Source organism: Daucus carota, chromosome 3 (assembly GCF_001625215.2).
Source record: "Daucus carota subsp. sativus chromosome 3, DH1 v3.0, whole genome shotgun sequence".
NCBI lineage: Eukaryota > Viridiplantae > Streptophyta > Magnoliopsida > Apiales > Apiaceae > Daucus > Daucus carota.
The window spans coordinates 48,433,286-48,457,338 of NC_030383.2; the positions used below are offsets into that span (position 1 = coordinate 48,433,286).

At 35.4% G+C, this 24,053-nt stretch overlaps 2 protein-coding genes and 1 long non-coding RNA gene across 3 annotated transcripts; 1 reads left to right on the plus strand and 2 right to left on the minus strand.

Moving 5' to 3' along the window:
- Positions 1-822: 822 nt before the first annotated feature.
- Positions 823-4,413, plus strand: LOC108212599 (protein GAMETE EXPRESSED 3). The gene is made up of 10 exons (XM_064090738.1): positions 823-1,002; positions 1,090-1,277; positions 1,669-1,983; positions 2,139-2,385; positions 2,554-2,838; positions 2,962-3,048; positions 3,135-3,167; positions 3,246-3,305; positions 3,388-3,530; positions 3,662-4,413. The coding sequence occupies exons 1-10, from the start codon at positions 900-902 to the stop codon at positions 4,331-4,333; spliced, it is 2,133 nt and encodes a 710-aa protein (XP_063946808.1). The 5' UTR covers positions 823-899; the 3' UTR covers positions 4,334-4,413.
- A 2,930-nt stretch (positions 4,414-7,343) lies between these two features.
- Positions 7,344-9,183, minus strand: LOC108211348 (large ribosomal subunit protein eL37z). Its single transcript, XM_017382921.2, has 4 exons — positions 9,043-9,183; positions 8,815-8,959; positions 7,721-7,822; positions 7,344-7,593 (listed from the first exon to the last, which is right to left on the minus strand). The coding sequence occupies exons 1-4, from the start codon at positions 9,043-9,045 to the stop codon at positions 7,547-7,549; spliced, it is 297 nt and encodes a 98-aa protein (XP_017238410.1). The 5' UTR covers positions 9,046-9,183; the 3' UTR covers positions 7,344-7,546.
- Positions 9,184-9,941: 758 nt separating this feature from the next.
- LOC108214934 (hypothetical protein) lies at positions 9,942-22,392 on the minus strand. Its single transcript, XR_010289907.1, has 4 exons — positions 21,672-22,392; positions 20,211-21,090; positions 19,447-19,541; positions 9,942-10,675 (listed from the first exon to the last, which is right to left on the minus strand). It is a non-coding gene; the product is annotated as a hypothetical protein (long non-coding RNA).
- Between the last annotated feature and the right edge of the window lie 1,661 nt (positions 22,393-24,053).

The following is a 24,053-nucleotide window of genomic DNA, read 5'->3' on the forward strand; positions in this document are numbered from 1 at the left end:
TGGTAAAAACTTGCAGAATAACTATGAGAAAGATGAGGTTGAGAGGTGTGGAGAGTTGAATGTGATACTTGATGGTTATAAAGAGTCAGGGTGAATGCAAGGTTGTTAAACGTGACAGCTTATTAGCTGAAGCAGGCCTTTGTCAGTCACAAGCTCTATAATGTTACTTGACACATAATTCATGAGTTTTAATACCGGAGAACTGGGCCTTTTGCTAGTATTCAGATATAGATAGATCCTTGTTTTGGGGGGCAAACTATCCTTTACAGAAAGTAAAATGCTGATAATATGATATATTTTTCTGTATTCTGAAATAAATGAGATCTGTCATTTCAGTAAAATATTTTATTTTATAGATAATGAATTCTCAATGACAAATATAACAGAGAAATATTCATTTTCGGAATATATTTTATTCAAAATTTACTCCTCTTCTTACCTATTCATATTTATTAACTATAATCTGAATTTTATTATTTAATTATTATCATATATATTACAATAAAAAAATATGCGTATATTCATATATTTAGTCAATTTTTATTTAATGAATTTTATTTCTAAATCATATTATAATTTTAATAATAATATTACACATATAGATATCTTTAGTATAAGAAGAATAAATCAAGTATTATTACCTAATATCATTATAGTTTATAAACTCTTGTGGGAAACAAAAAAACAAAAATTAGTATTATACTGAAAGTAAACATTTTTTGTTGATAAAATATAAATAGAAACTGAACCAAGTACAAGATATGAAAGGAAAAAAAAATAGTAACCACAACGTGCGTGTGCGTCCCTTGTTTCCCACTTACAACTGAGCGGTTACTTTAACCAAAATGAAAGTTTAAACTTGATGGTTTCAACCTTTTCTGAGTAACTGATACAAATACATGTCTCACCTTGTTGTTGTTTTGATACTTGTTCTTCTTCACTCATTAGCTTTCTTCATCTCTCACTCCACTCAATTTCCCAACTACCCTTCTTCCTTTACAGGTATGCCCTGCCTTTTCTTTTGTTGTTATTTCAGAATATATTTATGTGATGCTGTGGTCATTTTTTGTTTGGTTTTTTATTTTCCAGCTCAAGAGCCTCTGAAGAAAGGTACTAACAGGCTCTCTAATCCGTTGATTGGCGAAGATGGGAGGGTGTATATTTGTATGGGGAAGAGCTTGCTTGCTTTCGAAAACAATGGCACCACAGCTTGGACACTGCCTCTTGGTTACTCGTGTAATCTTGGTATGGCTCCTGTAAGTGGAGCTTCATCAACGGTGAGACACTCACTAATTAAGATTGCAAATCTGCAATATTGCTTTTATTGTAATTTTAAGGCTTCATTGTAGTAGTCAGTATGGTGATTTAGACATTATATGTCACAATATTATGTGTAATGTAAACAAGGGTGATTCCTTCTACCCAAGAACAACTCTCCAACTGCATTGTCTCGTCGTAAAAGGAGCTTATGCCCAGTTCTCCCAAAGCCTCGAGATGTTGGGAGGAGGGCTTACGAGGATCATATTATATTCTAACATTTTTTATGACAGTTGACCTTGTCTATTAGTTAGAGGCTTCATAGTGAACCTTACTCCTTGCAAATGAATCGTTATAGAATAGTATATGCCCTCTGCTGATCTTACTGATTCCCATTCCATGTGGTTTCAGCTTTATGTGGTTGCAGAAAATAGAGTAATGAAAATCAATCTTCGAAAAATAGGGACTTCTGAATCTGCTCTAGAGGTATTCTTTGGTCCTGAATCTGGTGAAATCATTGGACTCTCGGTAAGCACAACAATCTCTTGCATAGCCATCAATGTCAAGAACAGGGCCTTGTTCGCTTTTAGATTGCATGGGAAACCACTTTGGAGCGCAGGCCCTGTTATATATCAAAATGGCTATCGTCAAGGATGCAGAAGAAGTACCACGGACTGTTATTTTACGTCAGTTCCTGTGATTGATCAGTGTGAAGCAAGTATCTACGTAAGTATGTTTACCTAAGCTAACATTATTCTTACCCTTTTATTCATCCTCCTTGTCCCTTGCATTCCTGAAATTAAAGATTATATGAATGTTTACTTGTGACATCTGGTAATAAGAGGACCACAGGACTAATGATTAAGATTATGCACTTGCAGATATCAAATAATCAAGGGGAATTGTATTCACTCTCTGTCCGCACCCCTCATTTCAAGTGGATCCAGGATTTGAGTTCACTAGACAAGAATTTTACTGCTACCCCAGGAAACAATGGTCGTTTATATGTCACGCTACCAGCAAGATCACTCCTGCTGGCTCTACATGTTTCTACAGGAACTATTCTATGGCAAAAACCAATTGGTCCTTTAAGCAGAATTGATTATAAACCTACTGTTGATTCGAATGGTAAGTTAACTTTAGAAGAAGCATGTGCATTTTTTTTTTTGGCTGCCTCTGTGCATAGAAGGAATTAAGTATAACCATGAGAATACATTTCCTCAGCTCTGTTAACTTATCAAGGATTATTCCAGAGGTGCTCATGACCTTCTTTGTTTTATTTTATTTTGATTAAAGGCTGGGTTTCTGTTGGTTCATTGGATGGGTTTTTGTACTCATTTTCGCCAACTGGGGACTTGAAAAAATTTCCTAAGAGAGCTGCAATGGATTCGGTCATCCAAGATAGTCCATCCCTTCATTGCTCTGGTTCTGCAGTTTATGTATCTCAGACAGTAGTGGAAGGAAAACTAAGCCACACTATTGGTGAATCGACTTACATATCAGCAATGAAACCAACAAATGTTGTATTTACTCTTCTGGTTCCAGCGACTGGTTCAATCTACTGGTCCGAAAGCTATCCTGGTAATTTGCAATTTTTTTTACTACATCCCAGCAAACATCGAATTTAAAACAAAAAAAATTAAAATTGACCATCCAAAACTTATTGGTCTGCATCGTTAGTATTGAAGATTTTTTAATTTCTAGGTCCATCGTCGTCTTTACTATCTAAGAGTGATCTGCAACATTTTGTTTTGGATGAGAGGGTTCTTCTTGCTTTCCTTTCCGCTTCAGGTATGCAACATTTTGATCTGAAATATCCCTGTCATCTGTTCCTTTGTGGTTTCTGAGCTCACTTTTCCAAATTTTCTTTGGTGCAGGTGTTGGGAGACCACTTCCATGCCGCAGCACACGTAAACATCCTGTGATTGTGCTAGTGATTTATAGAACCACACAATAGCCTCACTTGCTTTATGTTGTTCTTGTCTCAGGTCAAAAACTTGCGTCGAGCTGCTCCCAGACAATGCCTAAGCTTTTAAGCATCTACACAGGTATATAGCTGCTAACTAATTTTGTTATACTTCATAGTCTGTCAATAGTGACTCTGGACTTTCTTGTATGTGTTACTTTCAGGTAATGAGAAAGCAGTCATGTTGTTTTTGGTTTTCGAATCTATAGTTCTGATCATTGTGGCAGCTCTTGTACGATTTTGTTGCATCTTTTGGGGGAAAAAGAAGCTTCAAGGTCAAGACCTTGGGAAATTCTTAGAAAAGAGAGTAAGCTCTAAATTCTTCTATTTATTTAGATCACAGAGCAATACTTAACACTCGACAATAATGTCAAAACCTTGGGCTCAGAACTTCATAAATACTTTCTGAGTATAATTCTGATGATATTTGTTTCCCAGCGTTCTCTGCAGCTCCAAAAGAAAGCATATGACAGAACAATCACAGAGCTTGAGCGAAAAGCTGCAGAGGAAGCAGTGGACAATGAAGTGCTTGAAAATTTGGGGCATATGGTAAGGGCTAAAGCAGGTATAGAGAGAAAGCTCTCAACCACCTACAGTCTGGGAAGGGATAGACCTGGAGTACAGCCAAAATCTATTCTTCCATTATACAACAGAAGAACAAAGAGCTTCTCTTTTCGCAGCACAAACAAAGAGAATGCTACTACTGCTACCACACCGAGTGATTCGTCTTCTGAAGGTTGCAGCATCTGTGAAAAAGCCAGCAGGAGTCTCTACACAGGACCACCAAATAAGGGAAAAGCACCAATGGAGGTAGTAGATAATTCTAGTGATGATGAAAATGCCGCCAAGAGTCTCTATACAGGACCAGCAGACAAGGGAAAAGCACCTGTGGAGGTAGTAGATAGTTCTAGTGGTGATGAGAGTTATGGAGGTGGCCATGAGAGTGTTTATACAGACTCGACCCCTGGATCGAATTTGTTTATAAATCCTTTGTTTAATGAGCACGCGGTGAATGAAGAAGCCAGTTTGAAGATTCATGAAGAGGGAGAGCCTGCACAGGAATCTGGTAGTAGGAGCATAAGAAGGAGAACCTTTTCATCAAGTGAATAGAGTTGCATTGTGCTTTTTTATTTATTTATCTGTGTTGTGGTTCTGAATGTCTGATCATATATGCATTTATATATTACTTCCATTCTGTAAAGAAGTGCTCTTCGTTTCTTGATTACTTTCATTCACTGGTCATTGGTCAAATTGCAATTTTCACCAAAGAAGTGTTATTTTCCCTCCAGCTTAGAGCCGTCTCTGCAACATCTGCAAATTATAAGATTCTTCCTCGTCATTCTTTTCCTCGCGTGAATCTTCTGAGGACTCCTTTGTAGCATGCTTTTGTTTTGGAGCCTTTTATTTTGTAAGCAGGTATAGCAAACAGAAAGATATGTGGGGATATGTAGTAGAAGTGGAGTTTCTCTGTCTGATACTATATATTATTTGTAATTTCAGTTTGAGATATTGTTGCACCTTCTCGTATGGGATTAATATCAAAGCGCTCATCGTTCGCGCAAAAAACTACTTCCTCTGTCCCATTTAATTCTTTACGTTTTTTTTCAACTTTTCGACACGCATTTCAGTGTTCTTATAAAATATATTTCCGTAACTTTTTTTATTTTTATTTTTCTGAATAAAAATATAACATCTGAATTTTAATTTAGAAAAAGAAAATCTTAAAAATAAGTTATACAACTGTATACTTTATAGGAATATTAAAAGTGTGTGCCGTGTCCCCGTCCCCAAGGTATACTATCCAGGGGGACGGAGGGAGTATCAAGTAACTACCCGATCTCTACGGATACTCAATTTATCCACCAGAATCACTATATATATCACTAAAACTAATTACCACAAAATTTAATGCAAAGCTAAGTGGGAGTTGACGTTTGAGCTCAATGTAAAAAGAACTAAAACCCAAGATTAAAAAAAAAGAAAGAAAGATTGTACCAAACAAATAATCTGTTCGTTAGTATGTTTTTAAGATTTAATTGAATAATATATATATAGTGATTATATTGTCTTAAACGAGTCTCTACGGAGATGAGATAGTCATTCAATATTTTTTATGAGAACGATAAACACCGGAGATGAGATAGTCATTCAATATTTTTTATGAGAACGATGAACACTTTGATACAATACCCCTTGCTAGTAGGGGTGAACACGGGTTGGGTCGGTCGGGTTAGAGACAATAAAATGACCCAACCCAATTAGTTCGGTTTATAAAAAATCAACCCATTCACCAAAAAAAATATACATAACCCAACCTTGCTAATTAAAATCTGGGTTGGGTTGGTTCGGTTTGGGTCGGGTTTCACAAGAAAAAAAAACAAACTAAATATAATGTCTGCTTAAAAGTTATATAAAAGCAGTTTTAGTTTTAGCATCTGGTGAATTGTAAATTAATTTACAAGTTGATCAGTCATTCAACAGTCTGTTGAGTGAGCATTTAAAAAAAACAGAAAACTATGCGTTAAGAAAATATGCAGGACATCTAGTTATTCATATACAGACTCAACTTCTATCTAATCAAATGAAGCTGAGCAGAACCTATGCTATGACAGAATCTATTCCATGTTCTATTCCATATTCAAAGCTTAATGTAAGGAACTAGTAGCATATTTGTCAGGTCATTATGATCTATTATACACACTTAAATGGAATAACAGCAAGCATTATTATCCAACAGAGATTAATTAAGCACTTGAAAATATTGGACCTGTGAATAATATATTTATTTAATTGTTTTTATATAAACGGGTTGGGTTGGGTTGGTTAAGGGTTAAAATGTGTTAAACCCTGACCCAACCCAATTTATTCGGGTTTTTTGAAAATCAACCCATTTAATAATCGGTTTCGAACGGTTCGGTTTAATCGGGTGAAAAAAGGGTTGGTTTGGGTCGGGTTTTGCGGTTTGGGTTGGTTTTGTTCACCCCTACTTGCTAGAGCTGTAAACGAACCGAACTGTTCGGTAAGCTCGCTCGGTTCGGTTCGTGTTCGAGTTCGGTAAGCTCGTCCGATAAGCTTACCGAACACGAGTTCGGACAACATTTTCTGTCCAATAAGCTTAACGAACCGAACCGAACTTTTAGGGTGCTCGGTTCGTGTTCGGTTCGTTAAACTCGTGTTCGTGTTCGGTTCGTTATGCTCGTGTTCGTTCGACAATATATAAAAAATATTTATAATATTATATGTAAATGTAATATATAATATTTATATTTAGGTAATAATATTATTTTATAATTGTAGATTTATTTAAAATTGATATTGTATATGTTGTAAATATATAAATAAAATATTTGGGGTAATTTTTTTATTAAATTAATTTGAAAATAACCTGAATATTATTTTAAAATATACATTGTTCGCGAACTATTCGTGTTCGGTTCGTGTTCGGTTCGGTTCGACATGTTCGTGAGCAGTTCGTGTTCGGTTCGGTTCGGTTCGTTACCGAACTCGAGTTCGGACATAAAAATTTGTTCGATAAAATTATCGAACATTGTTCGGTTCGTTAAGAGTTCGTCCGAGTTCGGTAAGAGTTCGTCCGTGTTCGGTTCGTTTACAGCTCTACCCCTTACATTCTGCTTCAAGCAGTCGAGAAATAAAAAGGTAAGCATTGCATCCTCCAAGCGAGATGTGTTTTGCCAAATTCTATTTCATAACCTGATTACTAAAATCCTACTGTACATTTCACATACTCTTATCACAAAGTCGATGCCTATCGATGGAAGGACAACTTTTTCTGTCAACTACATTCATGACAATGTTTTAGACGCCATTTTGAGTTTCTCTATCAAGTACCTTCGAAGATCAGTACATGAACGTGAACCTAGTCCCTTTACTAAATCTACCAATGTTGGCACAATAGCCGGACTACTACCATGCTACAAGTTGATAAACCACAAGCCAAATCATTGAATTTTATTTCATCATAATTTTAAACCTGAAATCAAACATGCCAGATTTCACAAATCATTATAAGTTTATTATGTAAATTTCAATCCATCAACTTTTGGTTGCAATTATTTCGCCCAACTCTGTGATTTAGACCCAGAAAAAATAAAAATAAAAATTATAATGAGAAGAGCTTAGATTGATTGATTCGAAGGACAAAAACTTAAAAAAGCAAAGCAAGTTGGTTTTCAAGTGACCAAGCAAAAGTGAAATTTCAATCATCAAATTACAATAACAAAATTTGGTCTCAGAACTAAGACGACCAGCAAACTGAAAGCCTGCTTTAGTTTTAACAGCTACAAATCTCTTCCACATTCAACCTTATGATGCTGGAGCAGCTCCCTTGGTCCTTGGAGTTGCTTGGGTACCTAATCAAAAATTAGTCAGGAGGACGTAAGATGATTTTTTTTTGCAGACAAAAACAAGATTTATGTGTTTCTGAAACAGACACAGACACAGATGACTAGTGAGTGAGTGAGTGAGAGGGAGGGTTACCTTCTCTGAAGTTGGATTTAAATCTGCGCGGCACATGGCGGAGGTACCTCATACGACCTGTTCCAGTTGTCTTCCTTCGGATAGCCTTCACACTCCAGTTATCTACAAAAATCATTACCCCAAGAGAAATGAATACTCTAATTTATATAATAAACTCATATAGTCCACCTAAAATGAAGTTCAGCAAGGGTATTCTTTCAACTTGGGATTGTACAAGCACACAGGATATGAAAATCAGCAGGGTATTCCAAAGTACCAAGACTTTAATTACAGCAGGGTTTCAAGAAGAACAAAACATAATTCACTCTACAGTTTCCTTGACTGATGAAAAAATTCAGTGTAGTGTGTATTCCACTACTTCTCTGGTCTTGTCTATAATATATCTCTCCTAAAGAGTTCAGGCTCATTAGAACTACATTTGTTTGATTATAGACACTTCTTTACATAGGCATTCTTCAATTTGCTGACAAATTACCTGTGGGCTTAGAGCCAAAAGATACAGTCATGAACTTAACTAAAAAACTATATTCAGTTCTCAGCTCTAGATCATGGGGCTTAGAGCAATCAAAGAGTCACAATTTTCACTTACATGTTAACTCTTATTCATCTACAATTCAATGCCTACATCAGCTTGAGAAAACTTCAAGACGACCAATCAAAAAAATCCCAAATTTCATTTACATTTTAACTCTTATTTATCTTCAATTCAATGCCTTTATCAGCTTGAGAAAGCTATAAACCATAAAATAACAAAAGGATTTTCACATGAAAAATAACTAACTAAAACTGCAACCATCGATATGCATATATATATTTTATGTAAGAACAAATCCATATATCATAACGCAATTCAGTAATAGTAGCATGATTGAAGTATATTTATTATTGACCAATCCAACAAATTGCAAGTAGATCACATCTTAAACATACAAATATAAATATACACAAGCAAAGAAGAGAGAGGGAGGGAGAGAGGGGGAGCGGGAGCGAGAGAGAGAGGGAGGGAGGGAGAGAGAGAGAGAGAGAGAGAGAGAGAGAGAGAGAGAGAGAGGAGAGAGGGAGAGAGGGAGAGAGGGAGAGAGAGGCAAACATACACTTGCGGATGCGAGCAGCAGGATAGGCGCAAGCAGAGCAGCGGCTCTTCTGGAGATGAAAACTACGTCGTCCACATCGCACACAGAGTGTGTGTGTCTTGTTCCTCCTCTTTCCAAAACTACCTGTTCCCTTACCTGCCTTACCCTGTAATCAAAACACACACATACAAATCAGCCAACAGTTAATCATAATCAAATTGAACATCACGAATCTCCAAATAATATTACCATTTCGCTAAATGAAGAAGCTCAGCTCTAAACCCTAGCCCCCTTCTTTGATGTTGTACAACAGAAAGGAACACAAGTGAATCGTTATAGCTTTTATATGGATGAATATATGCTAGGGTTTTAATATTTAGCAGTCAAGCCCATTGCGGATGTTTGGGCCACTTTACGTATTTACATCTCTTATAGGCCTTCTTTACGATTTGGACCATGTCTGTTTATGAATTTGGACGGGTCTATATTATTTCTCAGTCCGCCTGATATTTTTATTCTTCATTTTTTTTATTCTTCTTTGATATTATAAGTAGTGAGAAAAACGCGTTAAAAGTATGTCCAATGATGCTCTTAGATCTTTTTTAAAAAATAATATAATATGTGACTCCTAGTAAGTTAATACATTGAATATCGTGACAACTCCAATCATACTCTTTATACTTGCTCTTTATTCATATTTTATTATTATTTAAGAGAAAATTTTTGGAGAGAATTAGAGAGAAGTAAATAGAAATCGAAGTAAGTGATTATTTTATTTAATGAAAAATAAGTTAGGAGCGTCTAGATATTTTTTGAAAGATTAAAAACAGAAAAAACTCTTAAATTTTTAAAAAACTACTAAGAGCCCATTAAAGTTGTAATTTTTCATATTCTCTTTAAATTTAAACTTAAGACTTTGTTTTAGAAATCCATTAGAGATGCTCTAAGCGCGATTGAAAAAAGATTATTTGATATAATTCTTTCCAAGATTTATATGCTAATAATGTTCATCTCTTTCTCTTTGATTTCATTATTAAAATATATGAAAATCTTTATAAATGAAATCTAGAAATAATCAAAATATTCCGCTGTGTTTCAATATAATTTAGATTTGAATATAAAAAATTGGCCAAAAACATAAAATTAGAATTTAAGTATATTTAAAAATATATTTTTTAGAATCATTTAGAATCTAATATATTTTTTATCGAGAATTTTTAAATAAAAAAGACAAAGAATCTTTTGCTTTGCTCATCACAAAAATTCGGGTCATCGTGAAATGAGGTAGCGGGAGCCTCTGTCTTTATCTCGTCTCAGACACAATATGTAATCAGAATCACTTTACTTGACAAAATCAGTTATATTGGTACCAGTTATATTGGTAGCAGAATAAGAACTTTAAATCTCATCTTTTTTTGAAACAGAGCGAGCCTTTCCATTTATCATGTTTGAAGATTTAGTATAAGACTATCACCATGATCAACAGATAGAAGGAATTTTTGACTTCAGAAAATATGAACAAATGGGATTCTTGGTGCTAGATATAAGAGGCTTAAAGAAATTAATGTCGCAGCACCTCTTACCTGAGATTAAACATAAGTAATAGTAATCACTGATTCTGCTCAGGACTTCAGATGCATGTGATGATTTTTAAAGTTGAAGTGGTCATTGTCATTGCAATAACTGTTCATGTATGATAACAGCCGCAATTAGGAATGCAAATGGATCGAAGCCCCCCTCTCTGTTATCCTTGACTGGTAGGATTTATTCGCCTGAGAACATCTTACTCTCTGTGCATCTGCTCGGTCATATGCGTGAGCCCACATTAATCTGGAGATGGTATCAAATTTCTTTCTTGCAGATCAGCTACGCATGCAACATACTGAGATGACATAGGAGGGAAGAACAGATGTTATCAGACACAACATTTTAAATGGTTTTAATGACAAGATGATAAATCAAGGCCAAAATTTCTAACTCCAGAGATCACCGGCTTTGCACATTTCTTTTCTGAATTGTCTAGTCCCTTTTACAAAGTTCCAGGGAATTTTTTACAGTAGGAATATTTTTAGTCATAGGATCCAGTTACGAAGTTAGATCACAGATATTTCAAGGAGAAACTATGGATATCTTTCTTCTCAGGGGTTAACGTTCTAAGTTAAGTTTTATAGTTTTTGTTTCAGAAAGCATAGATTGATTAAACAATTTGACGTATGGGGATATAGAGGTATGGGGATTAGACAACTTGACGTATGTAGTTAGACGGATTACAACTACTCTGACACAAAAAGTTCATTACCTGATTTGTAAAGCAGCCAGCAGAATTTACATGATTGCAGATACTATTAGAGCATCTCCAAGGGTTAAGAACTGTTAGCTAAAAATCTTATGTGTCATCCTATGTGTCATCTAGTTGGCCCTTTTAGATAATATGTAAAAAAAGTTGTACTCCAACCATCATCCTTTAGCAAAAAAATTATAGATAACAAAGTATCATTCAATAAATTTGTTGATCCAAAAAAGCAATTAGGTATAATTTTAGCTTATAATAATTATAGATAACACCATTGGAGTGAAAACCTTTACTGTTAGCAAAAATTTTGTATAATCCATTTAGATAAGTATTATAGCTAATGAGTTTAGATATTAGCCTTGGAGATGCTCTTACGAACTAGTTATAAACAACACAGCTAGATAATAATTATATTAAGAGAACAACACAAAGCAAAGCATATAAAAAGCAATTTTCTCATTTCACACCAATGGACAGACTTATCAGTTGGATAATGTAAATAATTTTATACAGGTTAAGCGTTTTTACCTGATCATGCAATTGGTACCAGAAGTTTCAACCCAATTTAATAATCTAAACCTGCCAAGCTAGGCTGCTATTCAGCTTTTCACTGAAGAATAAGAATTTAATGTCCATAATCAGATATCAACATTTCACCATCACGAATAATCTAAGGAGAATTTATTGATAAAAGTAAGAAATTAAGATGAACCATGTATATATAGCCAACTCAAACTCGGATCAAAGCAGACTCTCAACTTCATGCTGGAGAGCCTTATACATTGCCAGCTTATACAGCTTATACAGAGTAGTCCTAATTTTCTAGTGCTGGCAATTGTATGAAAACTAAAAAAAGTACGAAAAACCTGCCCAGATAATAATCAGATTGCCACCACAAGTATTTTGAGCAGTTCATCTTATATTTAAGTATCAGTCTAGTTGTCAAATCTACACATCAGTTCTTACTTAGACGGCCTCAAATGAACCTAGGAAAGCAGTATCCAAATGCAAGCTACCTGCCACTAAGACTTGCATAGAAAAATGTCTATAGCACCTAAGCTTTAATAATATTTGGCAGGCAAATATCTAAAGTGTAGATGTCGCATTAGTATGTTAATTTTTGTCAAATGAACAGTGTTAAGTGCAGAGTACAGAGCAAAGACATACACAAACCAAGACAAATTTTATTAATCTATATAATGCAGAACCATGATAATTATTCAGTTGCCAATCATTAGTCAAAGAACACAAAATGAGTCCAAACAGGAAAAAAATTCATAATGCAGAAAGTACACAAAGAGAAAATCACAGTCTGGGATTAACCCCTACATGCTTCCACCATACTTTTCCCACAAATGTTCCACAAGATCATTCTGAAGCTGCAAATGAGCACTCTTATCTCTGATGAAACTGCATAAATTCCTTAAGGGTATTAGTTTGTTCACGAGAAATTTGAATTACTGGTGTTTCATCATATGTCTCATAGTCATAATCCATATTATGTAAATCCCTTTCATCTTCGATAATCATGTTATGCATCACTATACATGATGTGCTTAAGTGTTTCAATGTCCCGATAACGAGCCGGTCCACGCACTATAGCAAATCTTGCTTGAAGCACTCCAAAAGCTCGTTCCACATCCTTTCTAGCCGATTCTTGCATCTGAGCAAAATATTTTCTTTTGTTGCCTTGCGGGGCTGAAATAGTCTTCACAAAGGTTGGATACGGAGGGTATATAACATCAGCGAGATAGTACCCCATATCATATGTGTGACCATTAATTGTATATTTTACTTCGGGCGCTCGGCCTTCTGCCCATTCAGAAAATAAATGAGATCGATCCAATACATTTATATCATTTGGTGATCCCGGTAACCCAAAATAAGCGTGCCATATCCAAAGATCTTGTGAAGCTATAGCTTCAAGGATAATAGTTGGCTCGTGATAACGACCCGCAAAAGCCCCATGCCATGTGGTTGGACAATTCTTCCACCTCCAATGCATACAATCTATGCTACCTAACATTCCAGGAAACCCCCTTTGTTCTGCCTGCTGCATCAGGTCTTCTTAAATATTGCTCTCCAAAAACATGAACAATTGCCAAAACAAATCGTTTTAAACTTTCAATGGCAGTACTCTCGCCTATTCGAATATAATCATCAATTGCATCTGCCGGTACTCCGTATGCAATTATTCGTAGTGCAGCAGTTATCTTTTGAAGTGGTGAAACTCCAGCTGCATTATGCCTTTGTACAAATTATGGATCATGCGACTCAATTGCTGATTGAATTCGAGAGAATAAAGTTCGTCTCATACGAAATCTTCTTCGAAAAATGTAATCCGGATATGTAGGATTATCACAAAAGTAATCACGAAAAATGAGTTCATTACCGAGTGTTCTGTTGCGATGTATGGTGCGACGGTTGTCAACTGACCTTACAGGATGAGCTGAATTATTCATTCGGCGATTGGACCGTGAATACGTAACTACGGCGGTTTCAGCTCTTCCTCCTCCTCATCTTCTTCTTCTTGAATCAAGTATGTTATTATTTCAGCAGGATCCATATGAGATATACTTGATTAAATAACTGAGTGTATGCCGCACAAAAAATTTATAGCCGTTTGAACATAGAATTGGTCTGGATAAAAAGATACAGCTATATCGAATTTGGAAGGCAGTAGAGGTGAGTGGGTTTTGAATCATGGGAGATTTTGAATTATATGATTATAATAATAATAATAATGGGGAATGTGAATAGGGAATGTTGCTGGAGTTCCCATCTAATAAAATGTAGCATTCACTTAAATATGGTATATTTTATTATATATTTAGGGAATGGGTTAGGATACTGCTGGAGATGCTCTTAGTACGAATAGTTCTCTTAGCAAAGCACAAAATTAGGGGCATTGTAAGAGATTTTAAGCGAAGGAAATACTAGTACAGATATTTCTGGGGAATCGTTTATGTCATTCATATAATTTTGTTTTGCTATAAGCCTGTAATTACACATAGTGTTAAACATTTTCCTAGGTTTTTTATGCAATGGCGGCCGAATATAAAAAGAGATTAGGGCTCTTATTTCCCACTTAACCCCAACTGCCCTCACTCAGGAAGCCTGGGAAAAGTCTGGACTGATTCTGGCTGATTTTGCATATTCTGAAGCCAATGCTACAACTATGGTACTTTATATTTTGGCAAATTCATAGATGAATCTGTTTGTGAATTATTTGTAAAAGTGACACACACACCGAGGCCCCAAGCTTGTAGAATATCTTTCTTTTTTGTTATTGTTCTTACCACAAAACTGATTATGGCTAGATTATTCTTCTCCTTTCACGAGATTTTTCAGAACATGTTTGCGTAACCATTATAACATTGTATATCTTTTTATAAGTGTTCTTAAGCCTTTGTTCTTTGATCCATAGGTTCGATATTCAATTCTGGATGTTGTGCTACAGAATTTGAGGAAGTTTCCATCTACACAAGCCACTGTATGAATATAATAATGATCTGTTGTCGTTTTTAAATTATGTTTGTGAATATATTGTATTGTTAACGTTATTCTGACTCGTTTCAGGAATTTGGTTTGTGTCTGATAGCTAACATTGCGTCACATAAGAATTTGCGTGATAAAGTTGCTGGGAAAGAGAAATTCATTGAGTATGTTCAGAAGACATTGGATTCTTGGCATGTTGGTTCTATAATAAAATTTTAGCAATTTTCATTTGTTGTATGTTAATTGTAATTTATAAGCAATTAATAATGTATATCCATGTAATTTATATGAAATTGTGAGATGGGACAAGGAATGTCTTGCAGCATCTTTGGTAAGACATGGATACACGTTTCTAAAACTGTAATAACATATATAACAAGATATGTGTTCATTTTTTACTTGCATTCGTCTTGTACAAGATCAACTGTAAATATAATGCTAAACTAGATGATAAATCGGAAAGGTAGGACTCTATATGCTCAAATACTTTAAGGCCTGTTTAGCATTATATTTACAGTTGTTCTTGTACAAGACGAATACAAGTAAAAAATGAACACACATCTTGTTATATATGTTATTATAGTTTTAGAAACGTGTATCCATGTCTTACCAAAGATGCTGCAAGACATTCCTTATCCAATCTCACAATTTCATATAAATTACATGGATACATTATTAATTGCTTATAAATTACAATTAACATACAACGAATGAAAATCGCAAAAATTTTACCTAACAGCCTGTGTTATAGAACCAACATGCCAAGAATCCAATGTCTTCTGAACATACTCAATGAATTTCTCTTTCCCAGCAACTCTATCACGCAAATTCTTATATGACGCAATGTTAGCTATCAGACACAAACCAAATTCCTGAAACGAGTCAGAATAACGTTAACAATACAATATATTCACAAACATAATTTAAAAAAGACAACAGATCATTATTATATTCATACAATGGCTTGTGGAGATGGAAACTTCCTCAAATTCTGTACCACATCCAGAATTGAATATCGAACCTATGGATCAAAGAACAAAGGCTTACCAACACTTATAATGAGATATATAATGTTATAATGGTTACGCAAACATGTTCCGAAAAATCTCGTGAAAGGAGAAGAATAATCTAGCCGGAATCAGTTTTGTGCTAAGAACTATAACAAGAAAGAAAGATATTCTACAAACTTGGGGCCTGGGGGTGTGTGTCACTTTTACAAATAATTCACAAACAGGTTCATCTATGAATTTGCCAAAATATAAAGTACCATAGTTGTAGCATTGGCTTCAGAATATGCAAAATCAGCCGGAATCAGTCCAGACTTTTCCCAGGCTTCCTGAGTGAGGGCAGTTGGGGTTGAGTGGGAAATAGGAGCCCTAATCTCTTCATCTTCGGCCGCCATTGCATAAAAAACCTAGCAAAATGTTTAACACTATGTGTAATTACAGGCTTATAGCAAAACAAAATTATATGAATGACAAACGATTCCCCAGAAATACCTGTACTAGTATTTTCTTCGCTTAAAATCTCTTACAATGCCCCTAATTTTGTGCTTTGCTAAGAAAACTATTCGTACTAAGAGCATCCCCAGCAGTATCCTAACCCATTCCCTAAATATATAATAAAATATACCATATTTAAGTGAATGCTACATTTTATTAAATGGGAACTCCAGCAACATTCCCTATTCACATTCCCTATTATTATTATTATAATCATATAATTCAAAATCTCCCATAATTCAAAACCCACCCACCTCTACTGCCTTCCAAATTCGATATAGCTGTATCTTTTTATCCAGACCAATTCTATGTTCAAACGGCTATAATTTTTTTGTGCGGCATACACTCAGTTATTTAATCAAGTATATCTCATATGGATCCTACTGAAATAATGACATACTTGATTCAAGAAGAAGAAGATGAGGAGGAAGAGCTGAACACCGCCGTAGTTACGTATTCACGGTCCAATCGCAGAATGAATAATTCAGCTCATCCTGTAAGGTCAGTTGACAAACGTCGCACCATACATCGCAACAGAACACTCGGTAATGAACTCTTTTTTCGTGATTACTTTTGTGATAATCCTACATATCCGGATTACATTGTTCGAAGAAGATTTCGTATGAGACGAACTTTATTCTCTCGAATTCAATCAACAATTCAGTCGCATGATCCATATTTTGTACAAAGACATAATGCAGCTGGTGTTCTTGAACTTTCACCACTTCAAAAGATAACTGCTGCACTACGAATAATTGCATACGGAGTACCGGCAGATGCAATTGATGATTATATTCGAATAGGCGAGAGTACTGCCATTGAAAGTTTAAAACGATTTGTTGTGGCAATTGTTCAAGTTTTTGGAGAGCAATATTTAAGAAGACCTGATGCAGCAGGCAGAACAAAGGGGGTTTCCTGGAATGTTAGGTAGCATAGATTGTATGCATTGGAGGTGGAAGAATTGTCCAACCACATGGCATGGGGCTTTTGCGGGTCGTTATCACGAGCCAACTATTATCCTTGAAGCTATAGCTTCACAAGATCTTTGGATATGGCACGCTTATTTTGGGTTACCGGAATCACCAAATGATATAAATGTATTGGATCGATCTCATCTATTTTCTGAATGGGCAGAAGGTCGAGCGCCCGAAGTAAAATATACAATTAATGGTCACACATATGATATGGGGTACTATCTCGCTGATGGTATATACCCTCCGTATCCAACCTTTGTGAAGACTATTTCAGCCCCGCAAGGCAACAAAAGAAAATATTTTGCTCAGATGCAAGAATCGGCTAGAAAGGATGTGGAACGAGCTTTTGGAGTGCTTCAAGCTAGATTTGCTATAGTGCGTGGACCGGCTCGTTATCGGGACATTGAAACACTTAAGCACATCATGTATAGTGATGCATAACATGATTATCGAAGATGAAAGGGATTTACATAATATGGATTATGACTATGAGACATATGATGAAACACCAGTAATTCAAATTTCTCGTGAACAAACTAATACCCTTAAGGAATTTATGCAGTTTCATCACAGGATCAGAGATAAGAGTGCTCATTTGCAGCTTCATAATGATCTTGTGGAACATTTGTGGGAAAAGTATGGTGGAAGCATGTAGGGGTTAATCCCAGACTGTGATTTTCTCTTTGTGTACTTTCTGCATTATGAATTTTTTTTTCCTGTTTGGACTCATTTTGTGTTCTTTGACTAATGATTGGTAACTGAATAATTATCATGGTTCTGCATTATATAGATTAATAAAATTTGTCTTGGTTTGTGTATGTCTTTGCTCTATACTCTGCACTTAACAAAATATTATTAAAGCTTAGGTGCTATAGACATTTTTCTATGCAAGTCTTAGTGGCAGGTAGTTGCATTTGGATACTGTTTTCCTAGGTTCATTTGAGGCCGTCTAAGTAAGAACTGATGTGTAGATTTGACAACTAGACTGATACTTAAATATAAGATGAACTGCTCAAAATACTTGTGGTGGTCAATCTGATTATTTATCTGGGCAGGTTTTTCGTACTTTTTTTTAGTTTTCATACAATTGCCAGCACTAGAAAATTAGGACTACTCTGTATAAGCTGTATAAGCTGGCAATGTATAAGGCTCTCCAGTATGAAGTTGAGAGTCTGCTTTGATCCGAGTTTGAGTTGGCTATATATACATGGTTCATCTTAATTTCTTACTTTTATCAATAAATTCTCCTTAGATTTTTCGTGATGGTGAAATGTTGATATCTGATTATGGACATTAAATTCTTCTTCTTCTGTGAAAAGCTGAATAGCAGCCTAGCTTGGCAGGTTTAGATTATTAAATTGGGTTGAAACTTCTGGTACCAATTGCATGATCAGGTAAAAACGCTTAAGCTGTATAAAATCATTTACATTATCCAACTGATAAGTCTGTCCATTGGTGCGAAATGAGAAAATTGCTTTTTATATGCTTTGCTTTGTGTTGTTCTCTTAATATAATTATTATCTAGCTGTGTTGTTTATAGCTTGAAAAGAACAATATATAAACAGACAAAGTTAGGCACATTGTCATAGAATGAACAACAAAGTTATACAACTTAGTTAAAAACATCAGTTGGGAAAAGCAGTATAAAGAGGTAGAGACTTGGTGGCCTCAGATAAAAGACATTGTGCGAATATAACCTGGCTTACTACTTGCTGGTACCATAGTGGTGAACTGAGCCATTTTTCACCAAAATCTTACTTGCAAATTAGCTAGCTATTAATACATTTCATGGTTGAATATTCTTTATTAGATTGTATTCTAATAATTAACTTGTGTTTTAACCTTTATTATACATTATACATAAAGATAATATCTAGAAGTAATTTCTGAAATTCCATTGACTCCTGTTTCACACTGTGCCCACTTACAGAACTTGTTCTAGGGGAAGTGACTTGTGCCTCCAAGCATTTCAAGCTCAAACTGTGAAGCCCAAGCAATATAGCAGGCAAGTATCTTACTGTACGTAGCAGTAAAGACAATGCTACTATGCAGGAAAAAATTACAAGAGCTCTCGCAAAGGATCAGATATACCTCATGCAGAATAACCCGAAGGAGGGAATTCACTAATCACCTCGATACTCAGTTAACAGTTTGAACTTATAAGAAAACGAACAACTTCAAGCAGAAAAAGATCAGGTAGAGCAATAGTAGCTAGTTGATCGTATGATAAGCATCATACAGTATGTATGCAAAAATTAAATGCCTCAAAGAGTCTAATATGATGTCAGTTAAGTGTGTGCATATGTGGAGAGAAGTTATCATAGCATATAATAAGGATAAAGAAGCTTATCAATTCATTATATCAAGCAATAATAATTCAGCTTACCTGAATTCATAAGGGTAAGTACAAAGAAAAAGTTCAGAGAGAGTCCCACAAGAGAATCAATCTGTGTCTGAACTGATTGCCCATACAGGATCTCCCTGAAAAGAAGATTGAAGTCTGAGAAAGGACACGATAAATGAGAAGATTTCTATCATAAATCACAAGTGCTTGTAAAGTAAAACTGCAGGTGGAATAACTAAGCTGGAACTACGTATTACCTTGAGCTGCAAAAACATTTCATATGTGAATACAAGAAACAAATGACAACTATTATGTCTAGAAATTAAGCATATATCGAAGGGTTCTGATTTAGCAAGGCCTGAAAACTCAAGTCCCCCTAAAATAAGTGAAAAAAAATAATCAAAGATCAGAATGAACTTTTGAATTGAAGGTGTGATACTTTCAAGTGACTCACGCCACAACTCAATCAGATTTTTTAAAATCAAAGACCAGGATGAACTTTTGAATTGAAGGTGTGATACTTTCAGGTGACTCATGCCACAAGTCGATCAAATTTTTAAAAACCTATCCCTTAATCTCTGTTTATCTCCTGTATAGCCATTTCTAGGGAAACACCAAATCGCTATCTTTGTATCTCCATTTATAGCTATATAAATAAAAAATAAACTCATCTAATGTCCTCTCGGATGTCTGCATGACCAACCAAAACACCAATCAGAACGTCAACATACAAGAATCAACATAAGGCACATACACAAAACATAATACAAAAACATAATTTCAAGTCAATCAAACTAAATCACCACCTGTGGAATGTAACGACGGCTCTTGGGCTTAGGTTGGTGAACTGCTGCTGAGGAGCAGTCACTTCGACAGTCTCCACTGGCATTGGAGGTTTGTTTTTGAGCATACAGCTGGATTTTCCTCACCTTTCCTTGCCTCAGTCAGCATATAATGTGCATAATTAAAATCCATAGCCGGCCTATTCAGTATAAATCTATCCAACTTCAAATTCCAACCAATAACAAAACCATCAGAATAACCATGCACAAGTGCATATAACAAACATTCTACAGAAATCTAAGACTTTATCCTAATCCTCACCAATAAAAAAACTAAAAAATCGAAATACCCGACAAATTGAGCATCAAAACCCTATTTACTCTATTTTTTAACTTAAAAACTTGTTTAAATAACTAGTTGGAGATGCTCTTATGCATGCATTGGAGTTAAATCATCCAAGTCCCTGTTTCGCTAATGTGGCAACTTAATGGGACCAAAAAATAAGAGACTCGGTTTCTCCTTGCCCATGCTCTTATTCGGTCTCAAGAGCAGCGCAGACAAGCATTTAGAAATTTATCATTTAAGTTGTCATTTCGAGTTGAACACACCATGAATCTCAATGCTTTCTTGCCACACTGATTAAAGCTTGTTCCGCCAGACGGAAGTTTCAAGCTAGCAAATATGATAATCTCCTTTTTACTACTTATAAACTCTGCAGTGATCTTTGAAACTTTAAATCTCAATGGTTCTTGAAAGCTATTAAGCTTTGAGCCCCAATCATTCCAGGTCCATCCAAATTAAGTCCCCACAGGCAACCCACTTGGACGCTGACACACCACCGTGTGGAAACGCTATATCTGCTGTGTGGCTGGTTGGATTATAGGTCCAACGCAAGAAGGCATTCTGTACAAGAAGAATTATATAAGTACTGAATCTTTTGTTGGTTTTGAAAGAATATTCACTACATAAATTCTGAGCTAATGCGAAGGCAATTATCTGAAACAGAACACAAAAAAAAAGCGGTGTGTTTAGTAACATGTTCACTGATATTAAACTAAAATGCGCTAAATTCTTGGATTGATTATGACGGGGATAAACTCTGGACTATCTCATCATGCTTGCCTTAGATGTTTGCAAAAATATTAATGCAATAAACCTTACACACATGTTAATACAATCTATCTTACACACCACATTCTTGTGCTGTTCGAGCACAAGAACAAATTTATATTACAAACCTTCATATGAATACTCTCTTATTGGCTCTATGTTTTGTTAAGAACCGGTCCATCTTAACTTTTTGGGGGATTCTTATATCTGTTTGTTGCATGTGTTCTCTCTTTTCTGCAGGCGAAACCTCATTTATCCTAGGTAAAGAAAAACATTCCTAATTATTTTATGACCTTGGAATACAAAACCAACGACATAGATATTAACTTTAATAATACACTCAGCAACTAACAGTATTAAAAATAGACACTAACCTCAAACTTGACGGGTAAAGAGTAGGTTAGCCTGCCATGAAGCCAACGACTCAGACTCCTGCAAAAATACAGCAACTCAGTAAATTTGCAAAGGCTAACTACTTTCAAGTAAGTGTATGTGTGTATTGTACAAGTACAAACTGCTAAAATTTGTTTAGCAAAGTTGAAGTGTAAACATTTTAATCGTCATTGAAGATAGAAAGCAAGTTGTCTCATAATCCAAAATATGCAAATATGTAATAATTATTGAATCCAGGCCCAACATGTATGACAAAGAATCTTGTAGTTGTTTGATCATCGTCACATACAAACCACTCGCAAGGTATAGAACTTTTTGAGTTGAGATCGTCGCCAACAGCCTGTTTCACTTCCTCCTTTGCAGCAACAACAGACGTCACAGAATCAGTTGTCGCAATAAGAGTGGCCACGTCCCCGTTCATCATGTCAACATTGTTTAGCATGCATATCCTTCCAAGAACATACTCAATGATTGAACCAATTATAACAATTACACAACTCCAAAACAAAGCCAGATCCAAAAAATTCACCACAAATAAATAAAGCCAAGATTTTTCACAAAATCCATTAAAAAACAAATTTTCAAGAACACACAAAACCCACAATCCAGAGATGCCAAAAAATTCAGAAATCAAAAACACCCGTCAAGGAATAAAAAAAGGAGAGAGCTCGAGAATCACCTCTGCAAAATGAAGAGCTGGAATACTTACCCTACGGTGGGAAGCAACAATCATGACCGGAGCTTTTCTTGAATTCCTACAGTGATCCAAAGCTCTGGATACATGTACACACACAATCACGACCCTAATCCAAAGCTTGAGTGAAGGACAGTGGGGGCGTTTGAGTGAAGGAGTGAAGCTGAGCAAATGTGAGAGGAGCGCAATTCTTTCAAGAGAAGAAGGCGTCAACCGTGGCACTTAGTTTCACCTTGTTTCACTACTCTTCCCTTCTGTCCTATGCAATGTGAGATGAAACGTGCTAATAACTAGGAGGAGAAGTGATTATTAAATATCTACTACAATATATAATTCAGGCACCATTTGTGCATCACGACGACAAATAAATCTACAGAAGAGCACTGCATAATAAAAGCAAGCAAAAGCTGATTTTAGATGACTAGCAATATCTTTGCTGCTAAACAAAATAACATGAATATATTAGGACTGACTGACTAACTGATTCCATTATGAAAATATAATATTCACCAAAATCAAAAAAAAAAAAAAAATCATAAATGAACACCCTAATCCAGCTTAGCAACTGAAAAAACCATAGAATTGGCCACTAATCACTTGCTTACAGAAGATAATAAATTAAAAACACAAATACTCGAGTAGAGATCAGAAAACAAGTTGAATAATACATACAACACAAAGTGTGGGAAGACAACACTGATAGATGTTTTATCACGGAGAAAAACCGGAGGTCACGTAAGTATCATTATCCAAAAAAATTCAAAGAACAGTGAAATCAATTACATGCACATATATACACATAGATATCAAATTAAGCAATAAAATGACAACAATTAATGTGTCTAACTGTCTATAGAGAAGATATAGATAATACAACACTGGGCAAGAGAGACGCAGAGATGGGGAGAAGGAGAGAGACATGGAGAAGGAGAGAGAGGGAGGGAGGGAGAGCTTATGTTTTGTTTTTTAATTTCAAATGACAAGTAACTGGATGGTATTTCAAATTACTGTGCTTGGGACCTTTATTTAAGTTTCAGGGATTTGTACAAATCCAAATTTCTTAAAATTTGTCAAACACTTGATTTGATCAAATCCATGTCACCAAACGGGCCATAACATTGTTTACAAGATATCCGACTGAATGAGAAGAAAGTTTTTAAAAATGGCACAGGTTGTAGTTGTGATAAATTAGAAGTTTGATACCGTTGGTAAGCTATATCAATGGCCACAATCTAATATCCAAAAGAGGTTTGGCTTTGGTTAACTTTGGACTGTGCTGTGTTATAGCATATCATTTAATACAGTAGTTTTTAATTATTTTGCATAAATCTAATGTCCAGAAGATAGGAATACAGGATTTAATCTACGAGGACAAACAAGTAATTTCAAAGTAAACCACACATAATATACAGATGTATATAATCATCAGTGCAATACAGTGAAAGGGGCATATAATCATAGCAGTTGCAAAAGCATAATAGGTTTCCATATGAAACTCATATATTTTACGGATTGTATCGTGACATGACAGGAGGCACATTGAAAATGAACAAAAAAAACTGCATTTGCGACAAAAGTAAACCACAGGAGTGTCACTGCAGCCTCTGAGGGAACCCAAATTTTGTCCGGTTTCATAACCCTTTGTGCTTGTTCCACTGATCCAACTCAA